The sequence below is a fragment of the Canis lupus genome, chromosome 4 (genome assembly GCF_003254725.2).
Source record: "Canis lupus dingo isolate Sandy chromosome 4, ASM325472v2, whole genome shotgun sequence".
In the NCBI taxonomy this organism is placed as follows: Eukaryota; Metazoa; Chordata; class Mammalia; order Carnivora; family Canidae; genus Canis; species Canis lupus.
The window spans coordinates 20158390-20183347 of NC_064246.1; the positions used below are offsets into that span (position 1 = coordinate 20158390).

Below are 24958 nucleotides of genomic sequence, written 5' to 3' on the forward strand. Positions count from 1 at the left end.
GAATTGTGAAAAAAATGAGCCATCTTTTTCTTAATGATTGAAAATTTATAAAATATGGTACTTGAAATATGTCTTTACCCAGGTGTCATAGGAAAAGCTATGACACCCCCCCCCCCCCCCCCAGCAATAGGGGAGAAGAGAAATATAGGAGGATTTCATGGGAGAAGAGAGTGTGACTAATACTGGAAGGATTTTGTTCTGGAGAAGTGTCAAGTTTGAGGAATCGTGATGACTTCTGAGATTACCTTAGAAGAAAACACCTGTTTTTGTAGGTCTAGTAAGCAGTGCTTGTAGGTCTAGTTTCTTGTGGATGCAGAGTGGCTTGTGCTTAGAAAGAGTAGAATGTGAAATTACTCATAAACTTATTTCTGAGGGCACAAAATTTATTTTTTAAAATCACACCTAACATAAGGTTCATTTAAATACCAGTCTTCTAGAAACCTGAGCCAATTCTCCTCTCTTCTAAAAATGAAGTGTGTGGTTTTGAAGACCTTTCAACCTTAAAGGTTATTAGGAGTTATAGCGAAAGCAGTGTAGATGGTTGGTTATACCTCTCCTCAAGTCCAGTTTTAACTTGCTGTATAAGGTAAATTAAGTAATTCTATCTCTTTAAGCCTTAGTTTACCTATGAAATAATGTAGTTAGGCTCAATTTTCTCTGATGTTCTTTTTTTAGTTCTATAATCATGCGATTTTCAAGAGAAAAGAGATCTCATTTTGTAATATTTGCAAGAACCTAATCTAGAACTATTACAAAATTAAATACATCTTATGCAACTTCATAATCATAATTCCTTGTGAGAAGAACAAATAGATCTAAGAGACAAAAACAAGTTCTGAATAAGTCGGACTATGGCACAGAGTTTCATAGTTTCTGATCTGCCATTCTTCCAACTGAATCTAGTTCTATGCACTTTGCCCTAAATAATAAGAGAATGGGAATGGCTCTCCAGCCCTCCAATTTCTCTGCTAGTAATGTCTGGTTATTTTCTCCATCAAAGCTCACCATCACCTAAGTCCTGAGCTGAGAGACCATCAAATCGCTAAGTATAGGATTTAGAGCAGATGGTCATAACAAATATAGGTTACCAATCTATTCTGTGTCCGAACAAGTGCAGATCTTCATGGTGTAGTATCAGTTGGATATTTTGAGCTAATGTTAGCTCTGGTCACTTGAATTAACCCTCATATTTAGCTGAGAAGAGCTGTGGCTTTATTTATTAATTCATTTTACAGAACAATGCACACAGACCTGCAATATTTGCTAGTTTGCCAAGTGCAGCGTTGTATGGCTTCATGAGTATCCCATGCAGTGAAAATGCCTATCAATGGGGCTTTTAAAAGTGGACTTCTCACTGACTTGGATACTCAGTACACCTAACAGTCTGAGCCTGATTTTATTTTATTTTATTTTGTTTTATTTTATTGAGACAAACATGGATCACACAGGTAATAGATGGATTTTAAATATATAATTATATATCCTGACCCACCTTACTAAATATTGAATGATCGAGCTGGGGAATATGTTGATGCCTTTTAAAAATTATATTCAGGTATTCAAGGGGGAGAAGTATAACATGTAATTGAAATGCAAGAAATGTAGGGCTACCCTTGCGTGCACTGCTGACGAGAGTGGAAAATGATATAGCCACTGTAGAAAGTTTAGTGATTCTTTAAATATTTAAACAGAATTATCATATGATACAGCAGTTCTTTTTCTAGATATATAGCAACAAGAATTGAAAGCAGGGACTCACATACTCGTACCCATGTTCACACCAGTATTACTCAAAATAGACAGAAGGTGGGAACAACCCAAATGTACTTCAACAGAAGAATAGATAAACAAATTTGTTGTTTATACACAGTGAAATACTATTGTTTTATTTTATTTATTTATTTATTTATTTAAAGATTTTATCTGTCCATTCATGAAAGACACAGAGGCAGAGACACAGGCAGAGGGAGAAGCAGGCTCCACGCAGGGAGACCAATGTGGGACTTGATCCTGGGACTCCAGGATCACGGCCTGAGCCAAAGGCAGACGCTCAACTGCTGAGCCACCCCCATGTGTCCCACTATTGAGTTTTAAAATGGAATGATATTCTGATACATCTTACATTGTTGATGAACCTTGAAAACATTATGCAAAGTGAAATAAGCCAGACACCGAAGGACACACATCATGCAATACTACTTATATGAGATATTAGAATAGGTGAATTTATAGACCCCAAAAGTAAAATAAAAAGTAGCAAGGACTGAGAGAAGGCAAATGAAAACTTATTGTTGAATGAATACAGAGTATCTGGGATAATGAAAAGGTGCTGAAAATGGAGAGTGAGAATCATTTCACCACATTGTGAACATACTTAATGCTATTAACCTATACACTTAAAAATGGTTAAAATAGGGGCACCTGGGTGGCTCAGTCCATTAAACATCTGCCTTGGGCTCACCTCCTGGGATCAGGCCCCACATGGGGAAAAAATCCCTGCTCAGCAGGGAGTCTACTTGTCCCTCTCTCTGCCCCTCCTGCTTGTACTCTCTCAAATAAACAAAATCTTTTTAAAAAATGGTTAAAGTGGCAGACTTTATGTTATCTTTATTTTATCTCACGCATGCACACACACATACACTTAAAAGAAAAAGAAGTACAGGGCCATTTTCAAGTCTCGCTGTATTATTAGGTCCTGTTTTTCCACCTCTTTCATGGTTTTACTTCATTCACCAGGGAGAGCTTCTCAGTGTGGGCTCAGTGTGCTTGAGGATGCCCTGATGGATGTGTTTAAGTCAGAATCCACTGATTTTGCTACAAGGAGGCTTGCTTTTTACATGTGTTAAAAATTTTGAGGGTGGGTAGGTGAGGGAGAGGTAGTTGAACGTGGGAAAACAGGGCATGTTGGACTTAACCATTCCAACAAGTAAGGCGTGCTTTTGTGGCCAACCGAAAGCCTAGGAATCCCGGGTGATGAAACACAGGCCTTCCGGCCCTCACTCTGTTCCTGATTTCTGGTTGTGGGAATCTGTTCTGAATCCAACTGCAAGTGGAAAACCCATCTTTGGCTGAGCAGCCAGGGAGGCCCTCCTGCCAATCCCCTAAATGTGTTGCTGAAACTTTGGCCCTGTGAGGATGGAGCTGAGGCTCTCTTCCCAAGATCTGTGCAGCTGTCAAGGTGGCTGTGATGGGACTGTGACCGGACTCTGCACTACATTTTGGCAGTGACCTTGAGACCTGCCAGCTCACAGCAGCTGTCCTGGTTCCTTCTCTACTGTCGCTGTTGCCAGGCCAGGGAGAGAGCTTAACTCTCTGGCTCTGGCATTCTCAGGGTCTGGCAAATCCCAACTGTGGTGCCCCGCTCTCCCAGTGCCTACCGCCCGCTGAGCGCGGTGGCAGCCCAGGTGCCTGAGTGTGGGTAGCTGCTTGTGCCACCTCTGGCTCAGCTCCCATTCCCGGGAAGTGGGTGGTTCCGTCTGACCATCAGCCGGGTAGGCAGACTGGCTCCGCCTGGGGACCTGTTTGGCAGCTCCACGGAAAGATGCTCTGAGACAGTTGATGATCTTGGGAGACAGAGAAGCCCATAAAGGTGCCCCTTTTTGTCTGAAAGGTGTGAACCCACCTTCTGGACCCGAGGGATTTCTTCAGGAAACGAAGGTCACCAGAAATGTCCAGAGCAAGAGAGAGAAATCTTTTCCTCTGCAGCCACTCAGAGTGGCAAGTGTATTTTGAAAACTCCTCCCCCTCTCCTTGTCCTCATCCTGTCCTTTTCCTTTTAAGTGGCTTCATTAGTGTTTTTTAATCCGCCTTTGTCATTGGACATTTATTGACAGAAATCAAATTGCTGTGTTTCTGGGCAAAGCGCCTGCTGCAAAGAGGTGTGGTTCCCGGGGAATGAGACACGCAGCCCAACAGCTGAGCCTACACTGTCCTCACATAACCTCCCTGCCTTAAATATCGCCAATATTTAGCCTTGCCTTATAAAGTAAAAATGCACAATACCTTCCAGAGTTTCAGCAAGCCCAAATGCCCCCCTCGGCTCGGTTATATCTCCTGTACGTTGGAGGCAGAGCCGCGCACCCCTCCCCCCGCGCAGACCTGCCCTCGGAGCCGCCAAGAGGTTACTAATCAGGGAGCCTCCGCCATCGATCCGATGGCGGAGACCTGGGGGATTTGTGTGCATTGTTTTTGCTGAAGCCTCCTGTGATTTCGGCGCGACCAGATCCTCTGCAGCGCACTCCATGTCGCAGCTTGTGGCTGCCTGTGTCCTGTGGTGAGAGCGGAGCCGCACAGGAGATCCTTTGTCTAGGAAGGCTAGCAGAGAAGATCACTTTGGAGTTGCTAAGCTCTGCATTGCCATTGGCTGCACTCTTTGTGGGGCTGTTTTTGCAAAAGGCATGCCCAGCACGTCTACAGTGCTGGCAGGCCAGGGCTGCCTTTAAACACCATGATAATAATACCAAAAAGCAGTTTGCAGAACTGTTCCACTGTAGAGGCTTCCTCTGCAGAAGCAAGCAAGATGGCTACCTCGTGGGCTTCGCTGTGAAGAATGCAGAGGCTAATTAAGACAGTCTTTAAGGGGAAAAAAGGGTATTTCCCTACTTCATCTTTATGCAAGGCTTTTTTTCAGTGACTTTTAAAGTATACATTTTACATGAGCTCTTTAGGTTCTGCCTAGCAAACATGTTGATAATTTTAAATGGTCTAAATAGTTTTATAGAGAAATAGCCAAAAAAAATTTTTTGGGGGGAGGTGGGAGCTAATTTTTTTTTTTCTTAAACGGAGGCTCATTTTGCAATTTGATTTTTTTTAGGTTATAAAAGAAAACAAGAGGCCCCAGAGGGAAAAGAAGCCCAAAGTTTTAAAGGTAATCAGCTATTGATTAAATCATATTTAATTTTTTTGCCATTTCATAGAGTATTTTTCTGTCACTTAGGAGTAAATTTGGAGTACAGTGGATGTGAATTCTCCCAGATTTTCAGTAGATAAATGAATTTTCACTCAACTGAAGTGTTTTTTTCTCTCTCTCCCTCTCTCTCTCTCTCTCTCTCTTTTTTTGATGTGCTGCATGATGTGCATATTAGCATCCTTTATTTTCAACTCTACACAAGTCTGCAGAAGGAAAAGTTTATATGCAAAGCGTTGTGAATAAAATTTGTTTTCTTGGTAGATCCCTTTGTAGCATCTGCCTTTGTGGTGTTGCACCAGTGTGTAAACTTATGCTCTTAAGGAGAGAGACACTATTTGAAGTTGACAGCTATGATCCATTGTGATTTTAATAGACCTTGCATTAGATACTATTTTAAAATGTGTGGTTTTGCTTTCCAAAGGAAAAGGTCCTTAGAGGTTTTAGTTCAATTTGAAATATGTAAGACATTGAGCTCAGCCAAATTATCATTGCTTAATCCCAAATTCTCATTGTATCATTTTTAATTTTGGCATTCAGAGAGCTGTAGGAATATGCATGTTTTCTTTATTTTCAGTAGTTTGCCTAATGAATATTTAGTAGTAACCTAATTTGGTTCTAAGCTAACAGTCTGGGTTATGAGCTTTGTACAGTATTTAGAAGGGTTAATTTAAAAGCATATGGCACCACTAAAAGTTCAAGGCTAGCTTTAGTTTAGCAAATGAGTGCTTATGTGTTAAACATTTCAAGTGGCCTATTGCTACTATAAATGTAAGCAACCTAGCAAGTAACCTTTTTAATTAAAAAAAGACATATTAAGCAATAAAATGTACTGGTCTTTAAAATTATATCATATATATATAATAATTAATATTATTTTAACCTAACCTTAGCTTTTCTTTTGCAAATAAAGTTTTAGCACTCAAAGAGGAACAACATGTTGAACTATGGATGTGGGAAATTTTTTTATCTCATTTGCTTCCCCAGTTGTGTACCTTGAAAATGTTATTGACATGGAGAACCAAACCTTGCATTGCTTTCAAATTTGTCTGACCACCTTGAGTTTCTGTTTCCTGTGTGTACACGGCGTTGCCATGTACACTTTAATCAACCAACAAGTATTTGTTTAATATTTACCACACAGTCATCAATGTTCTAGGCACTGTGAAATGAATGAAATTGCTTGGCACAAATTCTCATTGGGCCTGGACAAATAGAATACTGGTTGTTTTCAAGGTAAATTAACCCCTCCTATTTTGCTTCTGCAAAATAGTGACCCACCCACCCCCTTTTACTTCCTTCCCCTTCTCCAGCTATGGAATTGTATCATTAAAAAGCCCTGCTTTAATCATTCTTAACCTATTCTTAATACTTTCTGTGTTGGGTGTATCCATCTCAAGGTGTTTTGTCTTCAGATTTTCAAATAAGAAATCATTTTAGTGCTACTGTTAAAATGGCTCTCAAATTTGCCAGGGGTGGGGTGGGGGCATAGGAGAAAGAGGTCAATTGCATGGACACATTAATATAGAATAAATTTGGTAGCTAAATCATCATCTGCCTTTGCTAGGAAGTAGAATTGGGCTTTGGGAATACTATTTAATTCTATGTTTATTTTGTTAGTCTGTGGGTGTCCTGTCACCTGAAATAAATTTCAGAAGTAAATATACCGTGTGTTGCTTTTTTGAATTATGGCAATGGACTCTGACTTATTTTAAAATAAGTGCTTGTGGGTGGCTGAATTTCATGTGCCACAGCAAGCAGAATTGAATTGTTGCTCACCTTTCTCTATAGTTATCAATTGTACAAGAGTAGGGAAATGCCCTAAAAGGAAAAAATAATAATTTTCCCCCTGATGTTGGCATTTTAAAATATTTTCTTTAATTTTTTATTGGCTATAATGTATTTTGTTCTCCACAGTAGAAATGCTAAAATACTTTTCAGATTTAAGTTTGATATGTGTAAAATATATGGAATATTGTACAACCCTGAAGGAGATGTTAAGAAAACGAAATCCATTTTTGGGAAGGGAGGGCAGGGGGAAGAGTACAACTTTCGGTTTAAGGTTTTATGGATGAGGACTTAGTGGTCAGATGGCTGGTACCTGGGGGAGCAGAGATGGGAGTCTATAGGTTAAAATGTGGTCTCCTTTCATAATTCTCCCTTTGCATTTTGCATTATGCCAGAAATTTCGCTGCTTCCTTTGGCTCTGGCCTCCTAGATCTTCAGATCTCCTGGGTCCCTTGTTCTTTGTCAGGGTGGATGCTGAAGGTGTCCTGATTAAAGATTTTCATCTTCATCATCTGTGAAGAAGTAGTAGGACAGGTGAAGAGTCTGATTAGGGAAATTGGGTGCAGAATTGAATCTTGTGCCATCTTACTCTGAACCTGCTAACTAAATACTGAATCCAGTTGTGGGGCTGAAATTGCTTGGTATGTCTCATACCTCTCATTTTTAAGCAATGTATTATCTATACCAAGAACCTATATGTATTTTATTGTAGTTCAAAATTTAAAACTAAAAAAAAAAAAAAAAAAAAAAAAAAAAAAAAAAAAAAAACAAAATTTAAAACTGCAGATAGTGACCTCAAATCCCTGATAGGAGAGAGAATTCCCCTTCAGCTGAAATGACAGTTTTTGTCCAAAACACTCAAATGGCCAAATGGGAGTCAAATGATGGGGGCTGGGGAGTGGGCTCAGCATAAATTCCTGTCCCCACTGGTTCTGGAGGACCAGGTTCCTGTTCAAGTGCTATTGATTATTACTAGAGTTATTTTATATATACATGGCACCTTATTGGCTGTGCTGTAATTGTTTCCTTGACCCTTGAGTAAGGTAAAGGTGTGAAATAATTCCAGGCATTGATTCATAAAATTGGACTTGTGAATGGTATGATTTGGAACTCATTGTGGTAGAAACTTTTATGTAAATACTCTCTACTTGGTGTGTCAGGGTAAGAGGATATATTCCCTTAAGGGAATGTTGATTTTAAGGTAATACCACTTTGGGTAGGTCATCAATCATTGTCTTTGGAAAAAATCAGATTAACGGTCATTTGGGGACATTGAGGGGAATTTAATAAAGGAATTGTTTAAAAGCTATGGGCAGGGTTAAGGGAAAAACTAGGGATGGCAAAGCATCCCAGGACTAGTGACAGCAGAGATTTCTCACCACTCCTAGGCCTGAAGGGGCCAGGGAGTGGGAGCAGGAACCCAGAGAGAAAGAATAGTTGTAGTTGAAGAGACAGAGTAGGGGCTTTTGTTATGGCCTTTGGTAACAGGATGTTTCTGCAGAGACAAAGTTTTGGGGAACTGGGGATGGAAATAAATACCCTGCTCTCCAGTTTTCTGCTGCTTTCATTGGTGGATCCAATCAGAAGCCAAAAGGGGCCAGTCGGCCTCCTATGGGATGCAAGAGACCTAGAGGGCCAGATAGAACATATTCTCTCTCTCTTTTTTTAAAGATTTTATTTATTTATTCATGAGAGACACACAGAAAGAGGCAGAGACAAAGGCAGAGAGAGAAGCAGGCTCCCCATGGGGAGCCCGATGCGGGACTTGATCCTGGGACCCCAGGATCACCATCTGAGCCAAAGGCAGATGCTCAACCACTGAGCCACCGAGGCATCCCCAGATAGAACATATTCAGCATCACTAGTGACCACAGGGATGGGATGGTGGGGTTAAAAATAGTATCAGAATCATTATTATAAGAAGGTAACATCATGCAAGGCTGGGTGAAGTGTGTTTGAGAAACCCTATACTATATTTGGAACTTAGTTGTAAATCTAAAATCATGGGAACCCTGGGTGGCGCAGCAGTTTAGCGCCTGCCTTTGGCCCAGGGCGCGATCCTGGAGACCCGGGATCGAATCCCACATCGGGCTCCCCGTGCATGGAGCCTGTTTCTCCCTCTGCGTATGTCTCTGCCTCTCTCTCTCTCTGTGTGACTATCATAAATAAATAAAAATTTAAAAAATAAATCTAATATCATTTCAAAATAAAAAGTGTGGGTATCCCTGAGCAGGGATCATATTTATACATTCTGTAATTAGAGACACTCTTTCTAGGCCAGTAAAGGATATTTTCTAGCTATTTGGTTATAAAATATCATCAAAGTAGTGTTTGGAAGAACTGAATGAATAAATATAAAGAATGTCAGTGGATATTAAAGCAGGAAATGGTCTACAGATGATTTAGAAAAGAAAAAATGAAAGCTAAGTGATCTTCCTGCTAGCTTCTGCCCTGACAACCCTGCTCTTCACTGTTTCCTTCCTTCCTTGATGATGCTGATAAAGGAGAAGAACAAGTGGTACTGGGGCCTGATGGGGGGGACATAAGACATATATCTCACCAGGACAGAAGACACTTGCATACTTACATGGTTTTTTGAAATATGTTTTAAAAGGAGAATTAAATAATAAATAAATCATATTCATACATGATCTTGATTTGCATGACATAGGTGACATTCAGAATATTTAGTACCATCATTGCCTGGCACATAGTAAATGCTCAGTAAGCTCAGTTTCCTGAACAACAATCATTTACATTCAATAAATATATATTCTTTAGCATATACTAAATGTTCGAACTATATGGTATGCAAGACCAAAATGATTTCTGTCCTCATTGAGATTAACTTGCTTAGGAATGATAGGCAAAACAATTAAGAGACAAATGAATAAATTACAAATTGCTGTATATTGTTTGAAGGAAACAAAAAAGTGCCAAGCTGGGGAAATTTACTTCATATCTTTGAGAGCTGTTCCTTTGTATATGTTACAATTTAAAATTTTTAAAAATTGTTACATGTAATAGCTCTGACTTAAAACTACCAAATTAGATACAATTGAGTTACCTTGTTTATTTTTAAAACCCATTAAGCAAGAAGTGGAAGATTAAACAGTTACTAAACATTTTTCTCTGCACATTTTATCTACAACTTTGTTTCAGTTAAGAAAAGAAAGGGATCCCTGGGTGGCGCAGCGGTTTGGCGCCTGCCTTTGGCCCAGGGCGCGATCCTGGAGACCCGGGATCGAATCCCACATCGGGCTCCCGGTGCATGGAGCCTGCTTCTCCCTCTGCCTGTGTCTCTGCCTCTCTCTCTCTCTCTGTAACTATCATAAATAAATAAAAATTAAAAAAAAAACATTGGTAAAGTGATAAACTTTTAACTCTGGTTATAATGTAACATTCTATCATTCATAGTAACATGTTGCAAATTTCAGTGCTAGATCAAATACAGAGCTTGATCATTGTTCAGGAAAAGAAGCATACCATTTTTATAGTGTTTCATGGTCACATGCAGTGAATCCCAGACTTCTGAGTATAACCGACTAGTGGGGAAAAAATTCAGAGTGGGTAGTGAGAGTACCTAGAAAGCAATAACAACGCCTTCCCCGCCCCCCCCCCAAGAATTTATTTATTTATTTGAGAGGGAGAAAGACCATGTGAGAGAGCCAAGTGGTAGTGGAGAGGGAGAAGCAGGCTGCCTATCTAGCAGGGAGCCTGATGCGGGGCTCACCAGGACCCTGGGATCATGACCTGAGCCAAAGGCAACTGCTTAAGTGACTGAGCTCCCAGGTGCCCCACAATACCAACTTTATAAAACAGACAAACAAATAAATTCAAAGAAGATAATCTCAGAATACCAGAAGGTCATATAAATTTAATTATTTAGTTTTATGGTTCAACACATGGTCCTTATTTTCCTCATTATGTCATAAACTGGCAAAAATTGTCAAAGATCTGTGTTCATCCATCAGTGTTTATTCACATGATCAAAGGCACACATGGAGCTTCTGGTTTGCATACCCAGAAATTGTAATATCTCCTTTTGCCCAAAGATGATCAGACTGATTTCAGGGCTAGGTTCTCACTAAGCCAGCTCACACACAGTCAAAAATCATTCATTTATTATTGGAGCACGTACATTTCAGTGACTCAAGACCCATGTTCATTCTGCAATTTCTAGGAATGATCCCAGAGTATCAGTGAATAGAAGCCAAGTGGGGTGAATGGGCGTGAGGAAAATTTCATTCAAGCTACCCAAAAAAAAAAAAAAAAAAAAAAAAAAAGTGTTGAATTCTTCCTAGCTAAGAATATATACCTTTTGTCTTGAATACTTAATGATCATTTGATACTGTGTTTGTGTGTTCATAGTGTTGGACTAGAATGTATCCCTAAGAGCAGATAAAAAGAGCTAAATAAGAAATGTTAATAAATTTTTGTTGAAACCTTACTGGTATCTTAATTCATTTTCAAGTTTAATTAATTTAATAATGGAATGTCTTGTGCTGACTTCGGCAGCACATATAGTAAAATTGGAATAATAATGGAATGTCTTTCAGTGTCTAAAATATGTTATTAAAACAATTGTTTTAAAGATCTGATGACAAAATTTACCTGGCACAGTGGCCAATGAAATAGAATGAAGATTATAGAATTTTTAAAAAACTGTTCTGATGATTTCTTTTTTAAATACTGACTAACTCTTTGAATCTTTTTTGAACTAAAAGCAGGACTCTCTGCATGTGACAAATTTTAAGAGAAGAGATGCTATAGTTTTATCATCTATGATTAAAATTTACTGATGTCACATGAATTTGATTGAAGCACATGTTCTTTTCATGATTCTAAGGAACCAAATGTTAAACTAAACTTATAGGAACTTTTCAATTTTGTTTTAAATTTTTTAAGATTTTATTTATTTACTTGAGAGAGAGAGAGCACAAGCAGGGGCAGCGGCAGGGGCAGAGGGAGAGGGAGAAGCAGGCTGAGCAAGGAGCCTGACATAAGGTTCCATCCCAGGACCCTGAGATCATGACCTGAGCCAAAGGCAGACGCTTAACAGACTAAGCCAGCTAGGTGCCCAGAACTTTTTTATTTTAAATAACTAAATTATTTATTATATTGCACATGTGCTTAATTTTAAATATAGTACACAAACGCACCTACAGAAGATCACAGACTTGTTGTATAGTTAATTATTTAATACATGTAAAATGGTTAAGATAGCTTGGCATATAGTAATTTTTCAATCACTGTATTATTATATCTAAAGATGTATATGTTACTAAAAATATTAAGTGAACTTTTCAGAAAATGTGTATTTTCTTAGCAGTATATTCACTTAATTGCTCTATTTGAAAAATATAAACCTATATTCCAGAAACCCTTTTCTTTCCTTTTAAAAATTCCACTTCTGCTTTTTGTAATGAGGAATATCAGAAATAAGATTTTAAAGATTGAAAGTACTAAATTTTTCTCTTTTCCCTTTTATTTATAAATATCCTATAGGGGCACCTGGGTGACCTAGTTGGTTGGGCATCTGACTGTTCATTTTAGCCCAGGTCATGATCTCAGAGTCATGAGATTGGTCCCTACATCTGGCTTTGTGCTGGGCATGGATCCTACTTAAGTTTCTCTCCCATCTCCCTCTTAAATATATGTATATATTTATGTATGTGTATGTATGTATACACATATATAAAAAATAGAATCAACTATTCTATAATAAAGACTAGAATATGATGATATAATCTCACAATTAATGGTCAGTTTGAATTATAGAACTTTGTTACAAAGACAAAGGTAGATGGACATGAACATATCTGGAAGAGAATACAAGTTTTAGTATGTTTTCAGGTTATGTATATTAAATCTCATTTCTTCGAGATAAAAATCACATAATAAAGTTCTCACTAAATTATCAAAAAAAGGGGATGCCTGAGTGGCTCAGCAGTTGAGCGTCTGTCTTTGGCTCAGGGCATGATCCCGGGGTTCTGGGATCAAGTTCCGTATTGGGCTCCTTGTAAGGAGCCTGCTCTCCCTCTGTCTCTCATGAATGAGTAAATAAAATCTTAAAAAATAAATACATAAATTATCAAAAAAGTATCTTAAATATCTGAAGGCATTTTTTTTATCTTAGAAATATTTTCACTTAATATCCTATGTATTCATTTCACTTTAGAAAAAGAAAAAATTAACTATTTTTGAAATAAACAATGTTATTTTAGACAAAACTTCCTTCTGAAAAAATAGGAAAAATATATCTGAAATTTTCTAAGCATCTAAATTTTGATGTAAATATTTAATGTTTTTTTTATTATTTTTCATTTTTTATTTGAACCATGTCTCCTATGGTATCAGCAGTATCCAAAAGAAGATGCATGACCTTTAATGTCATAGTCCTGGGTTTAACCCTGTTTCTTCTATTTATTGTATGACCTAAAGAAGTTTAAGTGAACTCTGAGACCTATTTTCCTTATCTGTAAAACTGTAAAAGGGGAACAGTAACCAATCGATAGGGTTGTTTGGTAGCATGTATAATTTTTAATTTACTTAATTTATCTCATGTAGTATATATTCAATAAATGATAGCTTTTACCATCATCATTTTTGTTATGATTGTTAATATAAAATAAAATCCTTTGTAGAATATTGTGTTTAGATTTTGAGTTTTTAATATTCTTTAAACTAGATTGTAAACCTTTTATTTATTTAAAAAATATTTTATTTATTTATTTATTTATTTATTTATTTATTCAAGAGAGACACAGAAAGAGACAGAGACACAGGCAGAGGGAGGAGAAACAGGCTTCATGCAAGGAGCCCCATGTGGGACTTGATCCTGGGAATCTGGAATCACGCCCTGAGCCAAAGTCAGACGCTCAACCGCTGAGCCACCCAGGCAACCTAAACCTTTTATTTTAGAGCAGCAGTCAACTTTGTGTTCCGCATTGTGTCTTAATGTAATACCTACACCTACAATTCAATAAATGTTAGTTTAATGAATGATTGAATTGATACATGTGGCCTATTTGTCAGTTGGGTCAGAACTGTAGAAATTACTATACTGACATCTTGGTATGTAAGAGAAACTGTGTTTTCCCAAATCATCTGGCCAGACCTGAGTAGTCTGTGTAATGATGAATTGCTATGGAAATTAGGATACACGTGTAATAAATTTAATTTAATTTAATTTTTTCCTAATTTTTACTTGAAAAAAAAAAACTAAACCTACAGAAAAGTTGAAAGAATAATACATTAAACATCTATATTCTTTTATATGTGTGTATATATATATATTTATTTATTTATTTTTGCTGGACCATGTACCATTTTATCTGTAAATATTTCAGCATGCCTCTCATAAGAATATTCTATGTAACCACAATACAATTATTACACTAAAGAAGTTTAATATTAATTCAGTCTAATCTAAAATACTGTTCATTTAAACATTTTTTTCAATTGTCCTCCCTCTCCCCTAAAAATCCTTTCTAGTTGTTTTCCTCCTGATTTAGCATCCACTCTTAGATCACATCTTGCATTGCATAGTCTCTTTGATCTATTATCTGGTTTTCCTACCATTGTGTGCATGTGTATGTGTGTGTGTGTGTGTGTGTGTGTATCTTTCTTGACTGATGAGTTTGAACACTACTCGTCTTTTCTTACTTTTTTAATCTTCTTATTTGACAGTCAAGAAATCTGGGTAACTGGCAGTAAATTTCAGGTTTTGGGTAGATTGTCTAATCCACATTTAGCTGTTGGAGACTGTCCAGTGCTTCCTGGATTGGGTCCTAAATTTCTAATTAGGAGAGGTTAACAGATTGAAAAAAAAATGTAAGTGTAAACTCAGAGATTAAACTGATCTTCTGCATCTACATCTGGTGGTAATAGGGAATGGATGAGAAAGGGATACCTTGATTATTGGCTCACTGAAATAAATAAAAAATGAACTAGAGATATTTATAGTCATGGAGAAGGACTTAGAAAAGTAATATTGGTTGAAGTAAGGGTTTTGATGAACCGTACAAAAATCTGAAGTTTATTTGATTAAGGTAAATAGAAGCTATTTCAAAATGTTAATTTTATCACTCCACCCATGAAATCTAGTTTATGCCCTCACTTAATGGATGGTGTAAAATAACTGCACTGCTGGTTAGAACGTTTCATCAGAAATTTAATCCAGCTGTCCAGGGTTTATTTAAAGCCTCTGATATTTGATCTCTTCACTAAAACAAGTTAGGATCATCAGAAAGCTGAGTTACCTGGGCCACATTTTCTAAAGTCCTATGCATTATGACACACGATAGTTAATAGATGGCCTGAGAGGCTAACATTCTTCCATATAATTTCTAGTAAAAATTGACTGTGAAGATTAATTTAGTTTAATTTCTAACCATGGCCAGAAAGAAAAAAGACAACAATGTTTTCCAATTTGACTTTTCAGTCAGAATACTCAGTCAGATTCATAGGTCAAGCAGTGTAATGTGTTCAACTTTGAAATGAGAAAGCTTCTGGTCTTCCCCCTACTTTCTTGTGAATTTCATTAAAATTAAAAAAATTTTTAAAAATATTTCCAAACAACAGAAAAGCTATGAGTAGTACAAAATATTCCCAAACACCCCTCACTGAGTTTTCCCAAATGTTAATAATTTATCTTGTTTACTTTATCTTTCTTCATACACTAAAATGTGCATTTCTTACAAACAAAGGACCTCTTCTTGCATAATTATAGTACTAAGATCAGTCAGTAAATTAACATTGATATAATACTATCATTATTTAATCTATTGATCAGATCTCACCAATTGTCCTTAATAATGTAGTAATATCAAAAGATCATCTCAGATCATGCATTGCATTCAGTTGTTCTCTCTTCAATCTTTTTGTCATGTTAAAGGTAATATTTTATTATGCATAGTTTTATGACTACATATATCTCTTCCCTCAAAGTGAGACAAGCTGAAATTCAAAATTTTATATATCTATTAAAGAAATTGAAACTCTGAAAAACCCTTTCCTCAAAAAAATAGAGCTCATATAATTTTGTTATTTAATTTTTCTAAATAGTTAAGGTCAAAAACAAAATGTCATTTTTACAAGCATTTTTCTTGAGACAAAAAACAGAACACTAATACTTATTAGTATTAGGGGCCAGCATAATTTTTATATCAAATCATAAGAATATTACAGAAAGGAAAATTATAAGTTAATCTCTTTCTATATCTGAACACGCATGCATACGTGCGTATGGTCTAATGAAATATTTCAAATAAATTCCAGTAATATTTAAGGAAGATAATATATTATGATCAAGTGGGACCTATTACAGTAATGAAAGATTGGTCTAGTATTCAAATCAATAATTGCATCTTACCTCAGAAGAATAAAAGAACTCAAATGGTCATTTCAATAGATGCATGAGAGGCATCTGATAGATTCAGCCCATACTTAAAACTGTTTAAAAACATAGACAATTTTGAATAAAATGGAACAGTCTTAATTTGATATATTTTATTTAGAAAACACTTAAAGCAGGGATCCCTGGGTGGCGCAGCGGTTTGGCGCCTGCCTTTGGCCCAGGGCGCGATCCTGGAGACCCGGGATCGAATCCCACATCGGGCTCCCGGTGCATGGAGCCTGCTTCTCCCTCTGCCTGTGTCTCTGCCTCTCTCTCTCTCTCTGTGACTATCATGAATAAATAAATAAAATTAAAAAAAAAAAAAACACTTAAAGCAGCCATTTTTCTTAATGGTTATGTACTGAAAAATTATATCTTAAGACTGTGAAAGTTAAGAAGATATCTGCTAACACTAAGTATATTCAATACTATATTTGAGTTATAAGCCAGTACAATAAGCTAAGAGACAAAAGATACAGACATTATAAAAGGGTAAGTAAAACTGATGAATATGACATAACATACAGAAAATCCAAAAGAATCTACATATTATATTAAGAAGAAAAAAATCAATAAATTAACAACTTTTAAAAAATTAAACTTAAGCAGTTTATGTTTTTAAGCGCGCATATTTTATTTTTTTGAATTATTAAAAATTTAAATTCTATTAATTAACATATTATGTATTATTAATTTCAGAGGTAGAGGTCAGTAATTCATCAGTCTTGCATAATACCCATTGCTCATTAATTCACTTGCCCTCCCTAATGCCCATCCCCCAGTTACCCTATCCCCCAACCCCTTCCCCTCCAGGGACCCTCAATTTGTTTCCTATGATTAAGAGTCTCTATGGTTTTTCTCCCTGTCTGATGTTGTCTTGTTCTATTTTTTCCTCTTCCACTGTGATTTTCTGTTTTGTTTCTTAAATTCCACGTATGAGTGAGGTTGTATGATAAGTGTCTTTCTCTGATTGAGTTCTCTCTTTAATCTTGCCAATCCGATGTTTTCAAAGAATGCAGGTCAGTTATTTTTGTAGAATATCACTTGTTTTCATTTTATTCAATGTTTATTCTTGATTAGATTTAGATTATGCTTTTTTAACTCGAATGCCACGAAAGTGAGTTTGTGTTCTTCTCAGTGGATCATATTTGGAGGCACATCATACCAATTTGTTCCATTACTATGATCTTAACACTGACCACTTGATTACGGTAGTATCTGACAGGTAATAGTTTATTCTTACCTTTTGTAATTTATTATGTTGAGATACTCTAGGACTATGTCACTATTTTTTCTTCTCATTGATTTTTAGAATCCATTCATGATTCTTATCTGAATAAAATATTATTATGCCCTCCATTTTTAACCTAAACAATCTGTTTTATATTTTATTACCTTTAAGGCACCTTGACTTTTGGGAGTCATAGAAAAGTTGAACTTGGGATCCCTGGGTGGCGCAGAGGTTTGGCGCCTGCCTTTGGCCCAGGGCGTGATCCTGGAGACCCGGGATCGAATCCCACATCGGGCTCCCGGTGCATGGAGCCTGCTTCTCCCTCTGCCTGTGTCTCTGCGCCTCTCTCTCTCTCTGTGACTATCATAAATAAAAAAAAAAAAAAAAAAAAAAAGTTGAACTTAAAAATTTAAAGCACTAAAGATTGAATGAAAACAACTTTTACTAGTAACGAAAAATGCCTTTGGTTCTATTTAATGTCCTATTGTACATTGTAGGCAAATGGTTAATTTTGGTTGAGAATGTTGGATTCAGGCTACTATGTGGTAAAATGCAGGTATAGTATCTGGAATGTGGAGAAAAAGCAGATACCAGGATGATGAGACTAATAACTAGGCATAGAATTCCAAGGGAATGTGATGTAGACTTCATTCCTTCTTTATCTTGCCTTTTTTTATCTTGCTCTTTCCACCTCTTATCTTCCACACAACCCTATCTTACCAAGAAGTTAATACAAAAGAAAGAAGCCCAACTCAGAAATTCAATGGAGACAAAGTAAAGTAGACAATAATCAACCAGTGATAACCTACTCCCTCAATTGAGCACCAAGTAGCTTTAAAGAAAAGAAAAATGATTTGTTTATGAACCAGATCAGAAACAAATTACATTAAAGATTCTTCAGGATATAAAAAAAAAAAAAATAAAAAATAATAAAAAAAAAAGGGATCCCTGGGTGGCGCAGCGGTTTGGCGCCTGCCTTTGGCCCAGGGCGCGATCCTGGAGACCCGGGATCGAATCCCACATCGGGCTCCCGGTGCATGGAGCCTGCTTCTCCCTCGGCCTGTGTCTCTGCCTCTCTTTCTCTCTGTGACTATCATAAATAAATAAAAATTGAAAAAAAAAAATTCTTCAGGATATATACTAGAAACAAAACTCACAAAATTACCTCTGACTGAAGTTAGTAAGTTGTACTAATAGCAAAAGTATACTGCAATCCTATGTACAGTTAATGATCTGATGGAAACATCAAAGTGTAGTCAAAATTAATTATGTCAAATAAAAATGCAAAGGTCATTTATGATTTTAATCATATGTTGTATTTTCATATGTTGTAATCATGTGTTGTATTTTCAGATATAGTCTCTATACATACAACTCTATCTCCAGTTCCGTGTATGAATTATATTTATACATATGTATCAACTCATTTTTTAATAGTGATTATTATTATTTTTTATGGTGATTATTTTTTGAAATATATTTGATATGCTTTGAAATACTCAGGTCTTATATACACTATTCAACGAGTTTTGGGTTTTTTTTTAAAAGATGTTTTATTTATTTATTCACTAGAGACAGACACAGAGAGAGAGAGAGAGAGGCAGAGAGACACAGGCAGAGGGAAAAGCAGGCTCCATGCAGGAAGCCTGATGTGGAACTCGATCCTGGGACTCTGGGATTGCACCCTGAGTCCAAGGCAGACACTCAGCCATCAAGCCACCCAGGTGTCCCAACGAATTTTGATGAATACATAGAAAGACACCAATCATTTCTGTCAGCACAAGTTCTCTTGGGTCTCTTCCTAGCCAATATTACCCACCCCTCAGTCCAGCGAATACTGATCTGTTTTCTGTCCTCATAAGTTAGGTTTTGTTTTGTTTATTTATTTTTTTTTAATTTTTTTATTTATTTATGATAGTTACAGAGAGAAAGAGAGGCAGAGACACAGGCAGAGGGAGAAGCAGGCTCCATGCACCGGGAGCCCGATGTGGGATTCGATCCTGGGTCTCCAGGATCGTGCCCTGGGCCAAAGGCAGGCGCCAAACCGCTGCGCCACCCAGGGATCCCTGTTTTGTTTATTTACGTATGAAATTATAGAGAATAAATTGGCTTCTTTTTTTTTTAATTTTTATTTATTTATGATAGTCACAGAGAGAGAGAGGTGGAGACATAGGCAGAGGGAGAAGCAGGCTCCATGCACCAGGAGCCCGATATGGGATTCGATCCCGGGTCTCCAGGATCGCGCCCTGGGCCAAAGGCAGGCGCTAAACCGCTGCGCCACCCAGGGATCCCTAAATTGGCTTCTTTTACTCAGAATTAGGTAGGTAGATATGAACATCCTTAGTTTTGGGTTTTTGTTTTTGTTTTAAACAGCTTTTTTGAAAAAAAAAAAACAGCTTTATTGAGATATAATTCATATACCACACAATTCATTCATTTAAAGTGTATAATTCAGTGGCTTTTAGTATATTTACAGTTGTACATGGATTACCACAATCAATTTTAGAAGATTTTCATTATCCCAGAGAATTACCCTGTTCCCTTTAGCTGACACCTCCCAACCTCGTCATCCACTTCAGCTGTAGGCAACCAGTAATTTACTTTCTATCTCTATGGATTTGCCTGTTTAGACATTTCATATAATCATCGTGGCTGGTTTATTAGGTGTAATATTTTTTAAGGTTTATTATTATTGTAACATGTATCAATACTTAATTTCTTCCTTCATTCCTGAATAATATTACATTGTATGTATATAGCACATTTTATTTATCCAGTCACCGTTTTTTTTTTTTTTTAAGATTTTATTTATTTATTCATGAGAGACACACACACAGAGAGAGAGAGAGAGAGAGAGAGGCAGAGACACAGGCAGAGGGAAAAACAAGCTCCATGCAGGGAGCCCGACGTGGGACTCAATCCCGGGTCTCCAGGATCAGGTCCTGGACTGAAGGCTGAGCCACCCGGGCTGCCCATCCAGTCACCGTTTGATGGCCATTTGAGAAGTTTCCACTTTCTGGCTATTATGAATAATGCTGCTATGGTCATTCATATATAAGTTTTTGTGTGGGAGAAAAACTTTCATTTCTCTTGAGTACAGACCCATGGGTAGAATTGCTGAGCTATATGTTAACATAATGGTTAACTTTTAGAAAAATTGCCAAACTTCATGAAAGCAGCTGCACCATTTTACATTCTTACTAGAATTGTACGAAGAGATCCAATTTCTCAATATTTTGTCTGACATTCATTATTGTCTGTCCTTTTTTAATGTTAGCCCTCCTAGTGGGTAGGTGAAGTGGTGGTGTCTCACGTCGTTAATGATAGTAAGCATCTCTTTATATGCCTATTAGCCATTTGTGGGTCTTCTTTGGAGAACTATCTCTACATGTTCTTTTTTTTTTTTTTTTTTTTAATCTCTACATGTTCTAATGGGTTATTTGACTTTTATTGTTGACTTATAATCGAATATATGTATTCTACATTCAAGACCCTTATTAGCTGTATGATTGTAAATGTTTTCTCTCGATCTTAGGGTTCTTTTTTCTTTTTTCTTTTTTTAAGAATTTATTTATTTATTCATGAGAGACACACAGAGAGAGAGGCAGAAACATAGGCAGAGGGAGAGGCAGGCTCTCCGTGGGGAGACTCATCCCCTCGATCACTGACTCTGGGATCACACCCTGAGCTGAAGGCAGACATTCAACTGCTGAGCCACCCAGGCATCCTGGGTTATCTTTTTCTTGATGTGTCCTTTGAAGTACAATAGTTCTTAATTTTGATGATCAGTTTATCTATTTTTTTTTTTTTTTTTTTAAATTTTTTTTTTATTTATTTATGATAGGCACACAGTGAGAGAGAGAGAGGCAGAGACACAGGCAGAGGGAGAAGCAGGCTCCATACACCGGGAGCCTGACGTGGGATTTGATCCTGGGTCTCCAGGATCGCGCCCTGGGCCAAAGGCAGGCGCTAAACCGCTGCGCCACACAGGGATCCCAGTTTATCTATTTTTTATTGCTTGTTTGTTCTTTTGTTGTGATATCTAAGAAACCGTTGCCTAATCCAAGTTTACAAATATACATGTTTTCTTTGAAGAGATTTTGGTTTAGCTTTTACTTTAAAGTCTTTGATTCATTTTAATTCAATTTTTTTATATATATATGGTGTGATGCAGGGTCCCAACTTCATTCTTTTGCAACTGGATATCCAATTGTCCCAATACTATTTGTTGAAAAGATTGTTTCCCCATTGAATTGTCTCAGGACTCCTCATATTTTTGAATTTCATTCACGTTGTGTATATCAGTCCTTTGTTCCTTTTTTATCACTAAATAGTATTCCACTGTAAGAATATACCACACTTTGTTTATTCATCCTCTCACTGATGGACATTTTGATTATTTTCAGTTTGGGGCTTTTATGAAAAAAGCTGTTAATGGATATTCTTTTTTTTTTTTTAATGAACATTTTTATACAAGGGCTTTTTGATGGACATGTGTTTTCAGAGAGAGAGAAGCAGAGACACAGAAGGAGAAGCAGGCTCCATGTAGGAAGCCCGTTGTGGGACCGGATTCTGGGACCCCAGGATCACGCCCTGAGCTGAAGGCAGAAGCTCAACTGCTGAGCCACCCAGGTGCCCCTAAACACAGATTTTTAAAGGTGTATAATTCATTTGGGATGCCTCACCTAGGTGGCTCGGTGGTTGGACATCTGTCTTCGGCCTAGGGCGTGATCCTGGAGTCCCAGGATCCAGTCCCACACTGGGCTTCCTGCTTGGAGCCTGCTTTTCTCTCTGCCTGTGTCTCTGCCTTTCTCTGTATCTCTCATGAATAAATGAATAAAATCTTTTAAAAAATAAAGGTATATAATCCATCGTATAATACTGAATATGTAATAATAGTATGAAGAAAAAGAGTTAGCAGTGCAGTCCAGTGGGTTTTTAAAAATTATTAGTATTCTAAACATTGGTGGTGAATTTTGGTAACTACATAAAGGAAGCAGGACCTATCTTGTATTTTTGCCATTTGCTTTTAATCATTGTATTAAAATGTAGATAGAACATCCAAAAGAGGAATTGAAGTTCAGAATTTTTTTTTAAAGATTTTATGTATTTATTCATGCGAGACACACAGAGAGAGAGGCAGAAACAGAGGCACAGGGAGAAGTAGGCTCCATCCAGGGAGCCCGACATGGGACTCTATCCTGGGACTCCAGGATCACGCCCTGGGCCAAAGGCAGCCGCTAAATCACTGAGCCACCCAGGGATCCCCAAAGTTGAGAATTTCTGATGATAGTGTACAAAATTTTCCTCATAGTTGGCTTAAAAAGGATTCAAATTTCTGCTTGAGATATTATGGCAACCCATAATAATGATGGTACTTGGAAATAAGGGAACCCAAATCACATCAGTGATGTTTATGGTGTCATAGAGAATGAAAGAGTTGTCTGGAGGTTTAAAATAAATGAAAAACTTACTAAGTGGTCAACATCACAAAAGAAGGAATATAAACATTCAAGAAATAGTTTTTCAATGATCAACCTCTACAATACTTTGAAAATTTACATTAAGATTCTGTTTTTGTTTTTTACATGAATTTGGATAGGTAAAAGGACAAGATTAGTAAATAATGAAAAATTTGCATTAAAATAAGACACTTGGTAACTCTGAAAAAAGAAGTAAATTGGTACTATCTTTCTGGAGAGCAGTTTGGCTTAGAGTCTTAGAAGTAAGCATGTCTACTTTCAGTCTTAAGAGAAGGGAGATGTAACTGTATTTTTTCAGTGAAAAAAATAGGTTACAAAATGACATGCTATAGATCTCATTTTTCTTTTAAAAGTACAATCCAGGGATCCCTGGGTGGCGCAGCGGTTTGGCGCCTGCCTTTGGCCCAGGGCACGATCCTGGAGACCCAGGATCGAATCCCACGTCGGGCTCCCAGTGCATGGAGCCTGCTTCTGTCTCTGGCTCTCTCTCTCTCTGTGACTATCATAAATAAAAAAAAAAAAATTTAAAAATAAAAGTACAGTCCATCAAATATATTTATATACAGGAAAAGGGATCTCACAGACTACATATTAGTTTTCCCTGAGTAAATGATTTGGTGTCTTCTCATTTTCCCTATCTGCCAGTTTCTCCCTCCCCCGCCACAAAATGAAAATATAATAAAATCAAAGAAATTTTAATTAAAATAAAAAATGCAAACTTTTCCATTGTGATTAAAGAGCAGTGAGTAGCACTCAAAACATTGTAAAACTATTCCTTCTGTGTAAATTTCCAGTAAAGCCTTGAGGGTATTAAAAAACTCTTGGGGAGAAGAGAATGGGCTCTAAGCTATGACAAGTACATTTTTTTGACTTTTCATTTAAATGTCATTTCTAATTTGTAAGACTATTACAAAAATGGTACAAAGAGTTTATCAACATCCCCAAGTGTTTCATTTTTAAATTCCATTATAGTTAACATACAGTGTTCTATTAGATTCAGGTGTCTAATACAGTGATTCAGCAAATCTATACATGACCAAGTGCTAAATGTTATGGGTTCTTTTTAATCCCTATCACTTAACCCTCCCACCCCACTCACTTCCCCTCTGAAAACCAACAGTTTGTTCTCTATAGTTAAGAGGCTGTTCCATGGTTTGTCTCTCTCTCTTTTCCCCCCTTTGTTTATTTGTTTTCTTTCTTAAGTTCCACATGAGTGAAATAATATAGTGTTTGTCTTCCTCTGTTGATGTACTTCACACAGCATTATACTCTAGCTCCATCATGTTGCAAATGGAAAGATTTCATTCTTTTATAAGAGAAAATAGTATTCCATTGTATGTATGTATGTATTTATATAATATCCTCTGTATCCATTCATCATCAATCAATGGACACCTGTGCTGCTTCCATAATTTGGCTATTGTAAATAATGCTGCTACAAATTCAGGGGCACATGTATTCCCTGTGAATTGTGTTTTTGTGTTTTTTTTGGTAAATACCCAGTAGCACGATTGTTGGATTGTAGAATAGTTCTATTTTTTAATTTACTGTTTTCCGGTCTCTGTACCAGTTTGCATTCCTACCAATAGAACTACAGAGTTCCATTTTCTCCACATCCTCGCCAACACCTGTTGTATCATGTAGTCTTGGTTTTAGCCATTCTGACAGGTGTGAGATGGTATCTCGTTGAAATTTTGATTTGCATTTCTCTAATGATGAGTGATGTTGAGTAACATCACCAAATGATAATGTCTTACATACCCTGGATCAAAACAAAGGCATTAACATTTACAGAATATCATTTACTGTTCTGAAGACCTAATTCAAATTTGTCCAGGTTCCCCACTAATGTCCTTATTTGGGGGGCTTCAGGGTTCAATTTAAGATCTTTCATCATATTTAGTTGTCATATCTCCTTAGTCTCCAGAGTGTAATAGTGTTTCAGAGTCTTTTGTGGCATTGGGACTTTTGAAAAATCCCTTTCAGTTATTTTGTAGAATATTGCTTGTATTAGGTTGTGTGATGCTCCCTCGTGATTAAATTCAAGATATGCATTTTTGGCAAGAAGCCACAGAAGCTGTGTGCCTTTCTCAGTGTATCATATCAGGTCTCATGTCTGAATTAACTTTGATCTCTTGGCTTAAGTGTCT

At 37.0% G+C, this 24958-nt stretch overlaps 1 protein-coding gene across 5 annotated transcripts in view; it reads left to right on the forward strand.

Moving 5' to 3' along the window:
- TET1 (tet methylcytosine dioxygenase 1) overlaps window positions 1-24958 on the forward strand; it is a 138600-nt gene that overhangs the window by 33061 nt on the left and 80581 nt on the right. For 3 of the 5 annotated variants that reach the window (XM_049109010.1, XM_035715474.2, XM_049109009.1), the window contains one exon: window positions 4814-4867. In XM_049109010.1, coding sequence (XP_048964967.1) covers window positions 4814-4867 — 54 coding nt within the window. The other 2 variants (XM_049109012.1, XM_049109011.1) reach the window with 2 other exon arrangements.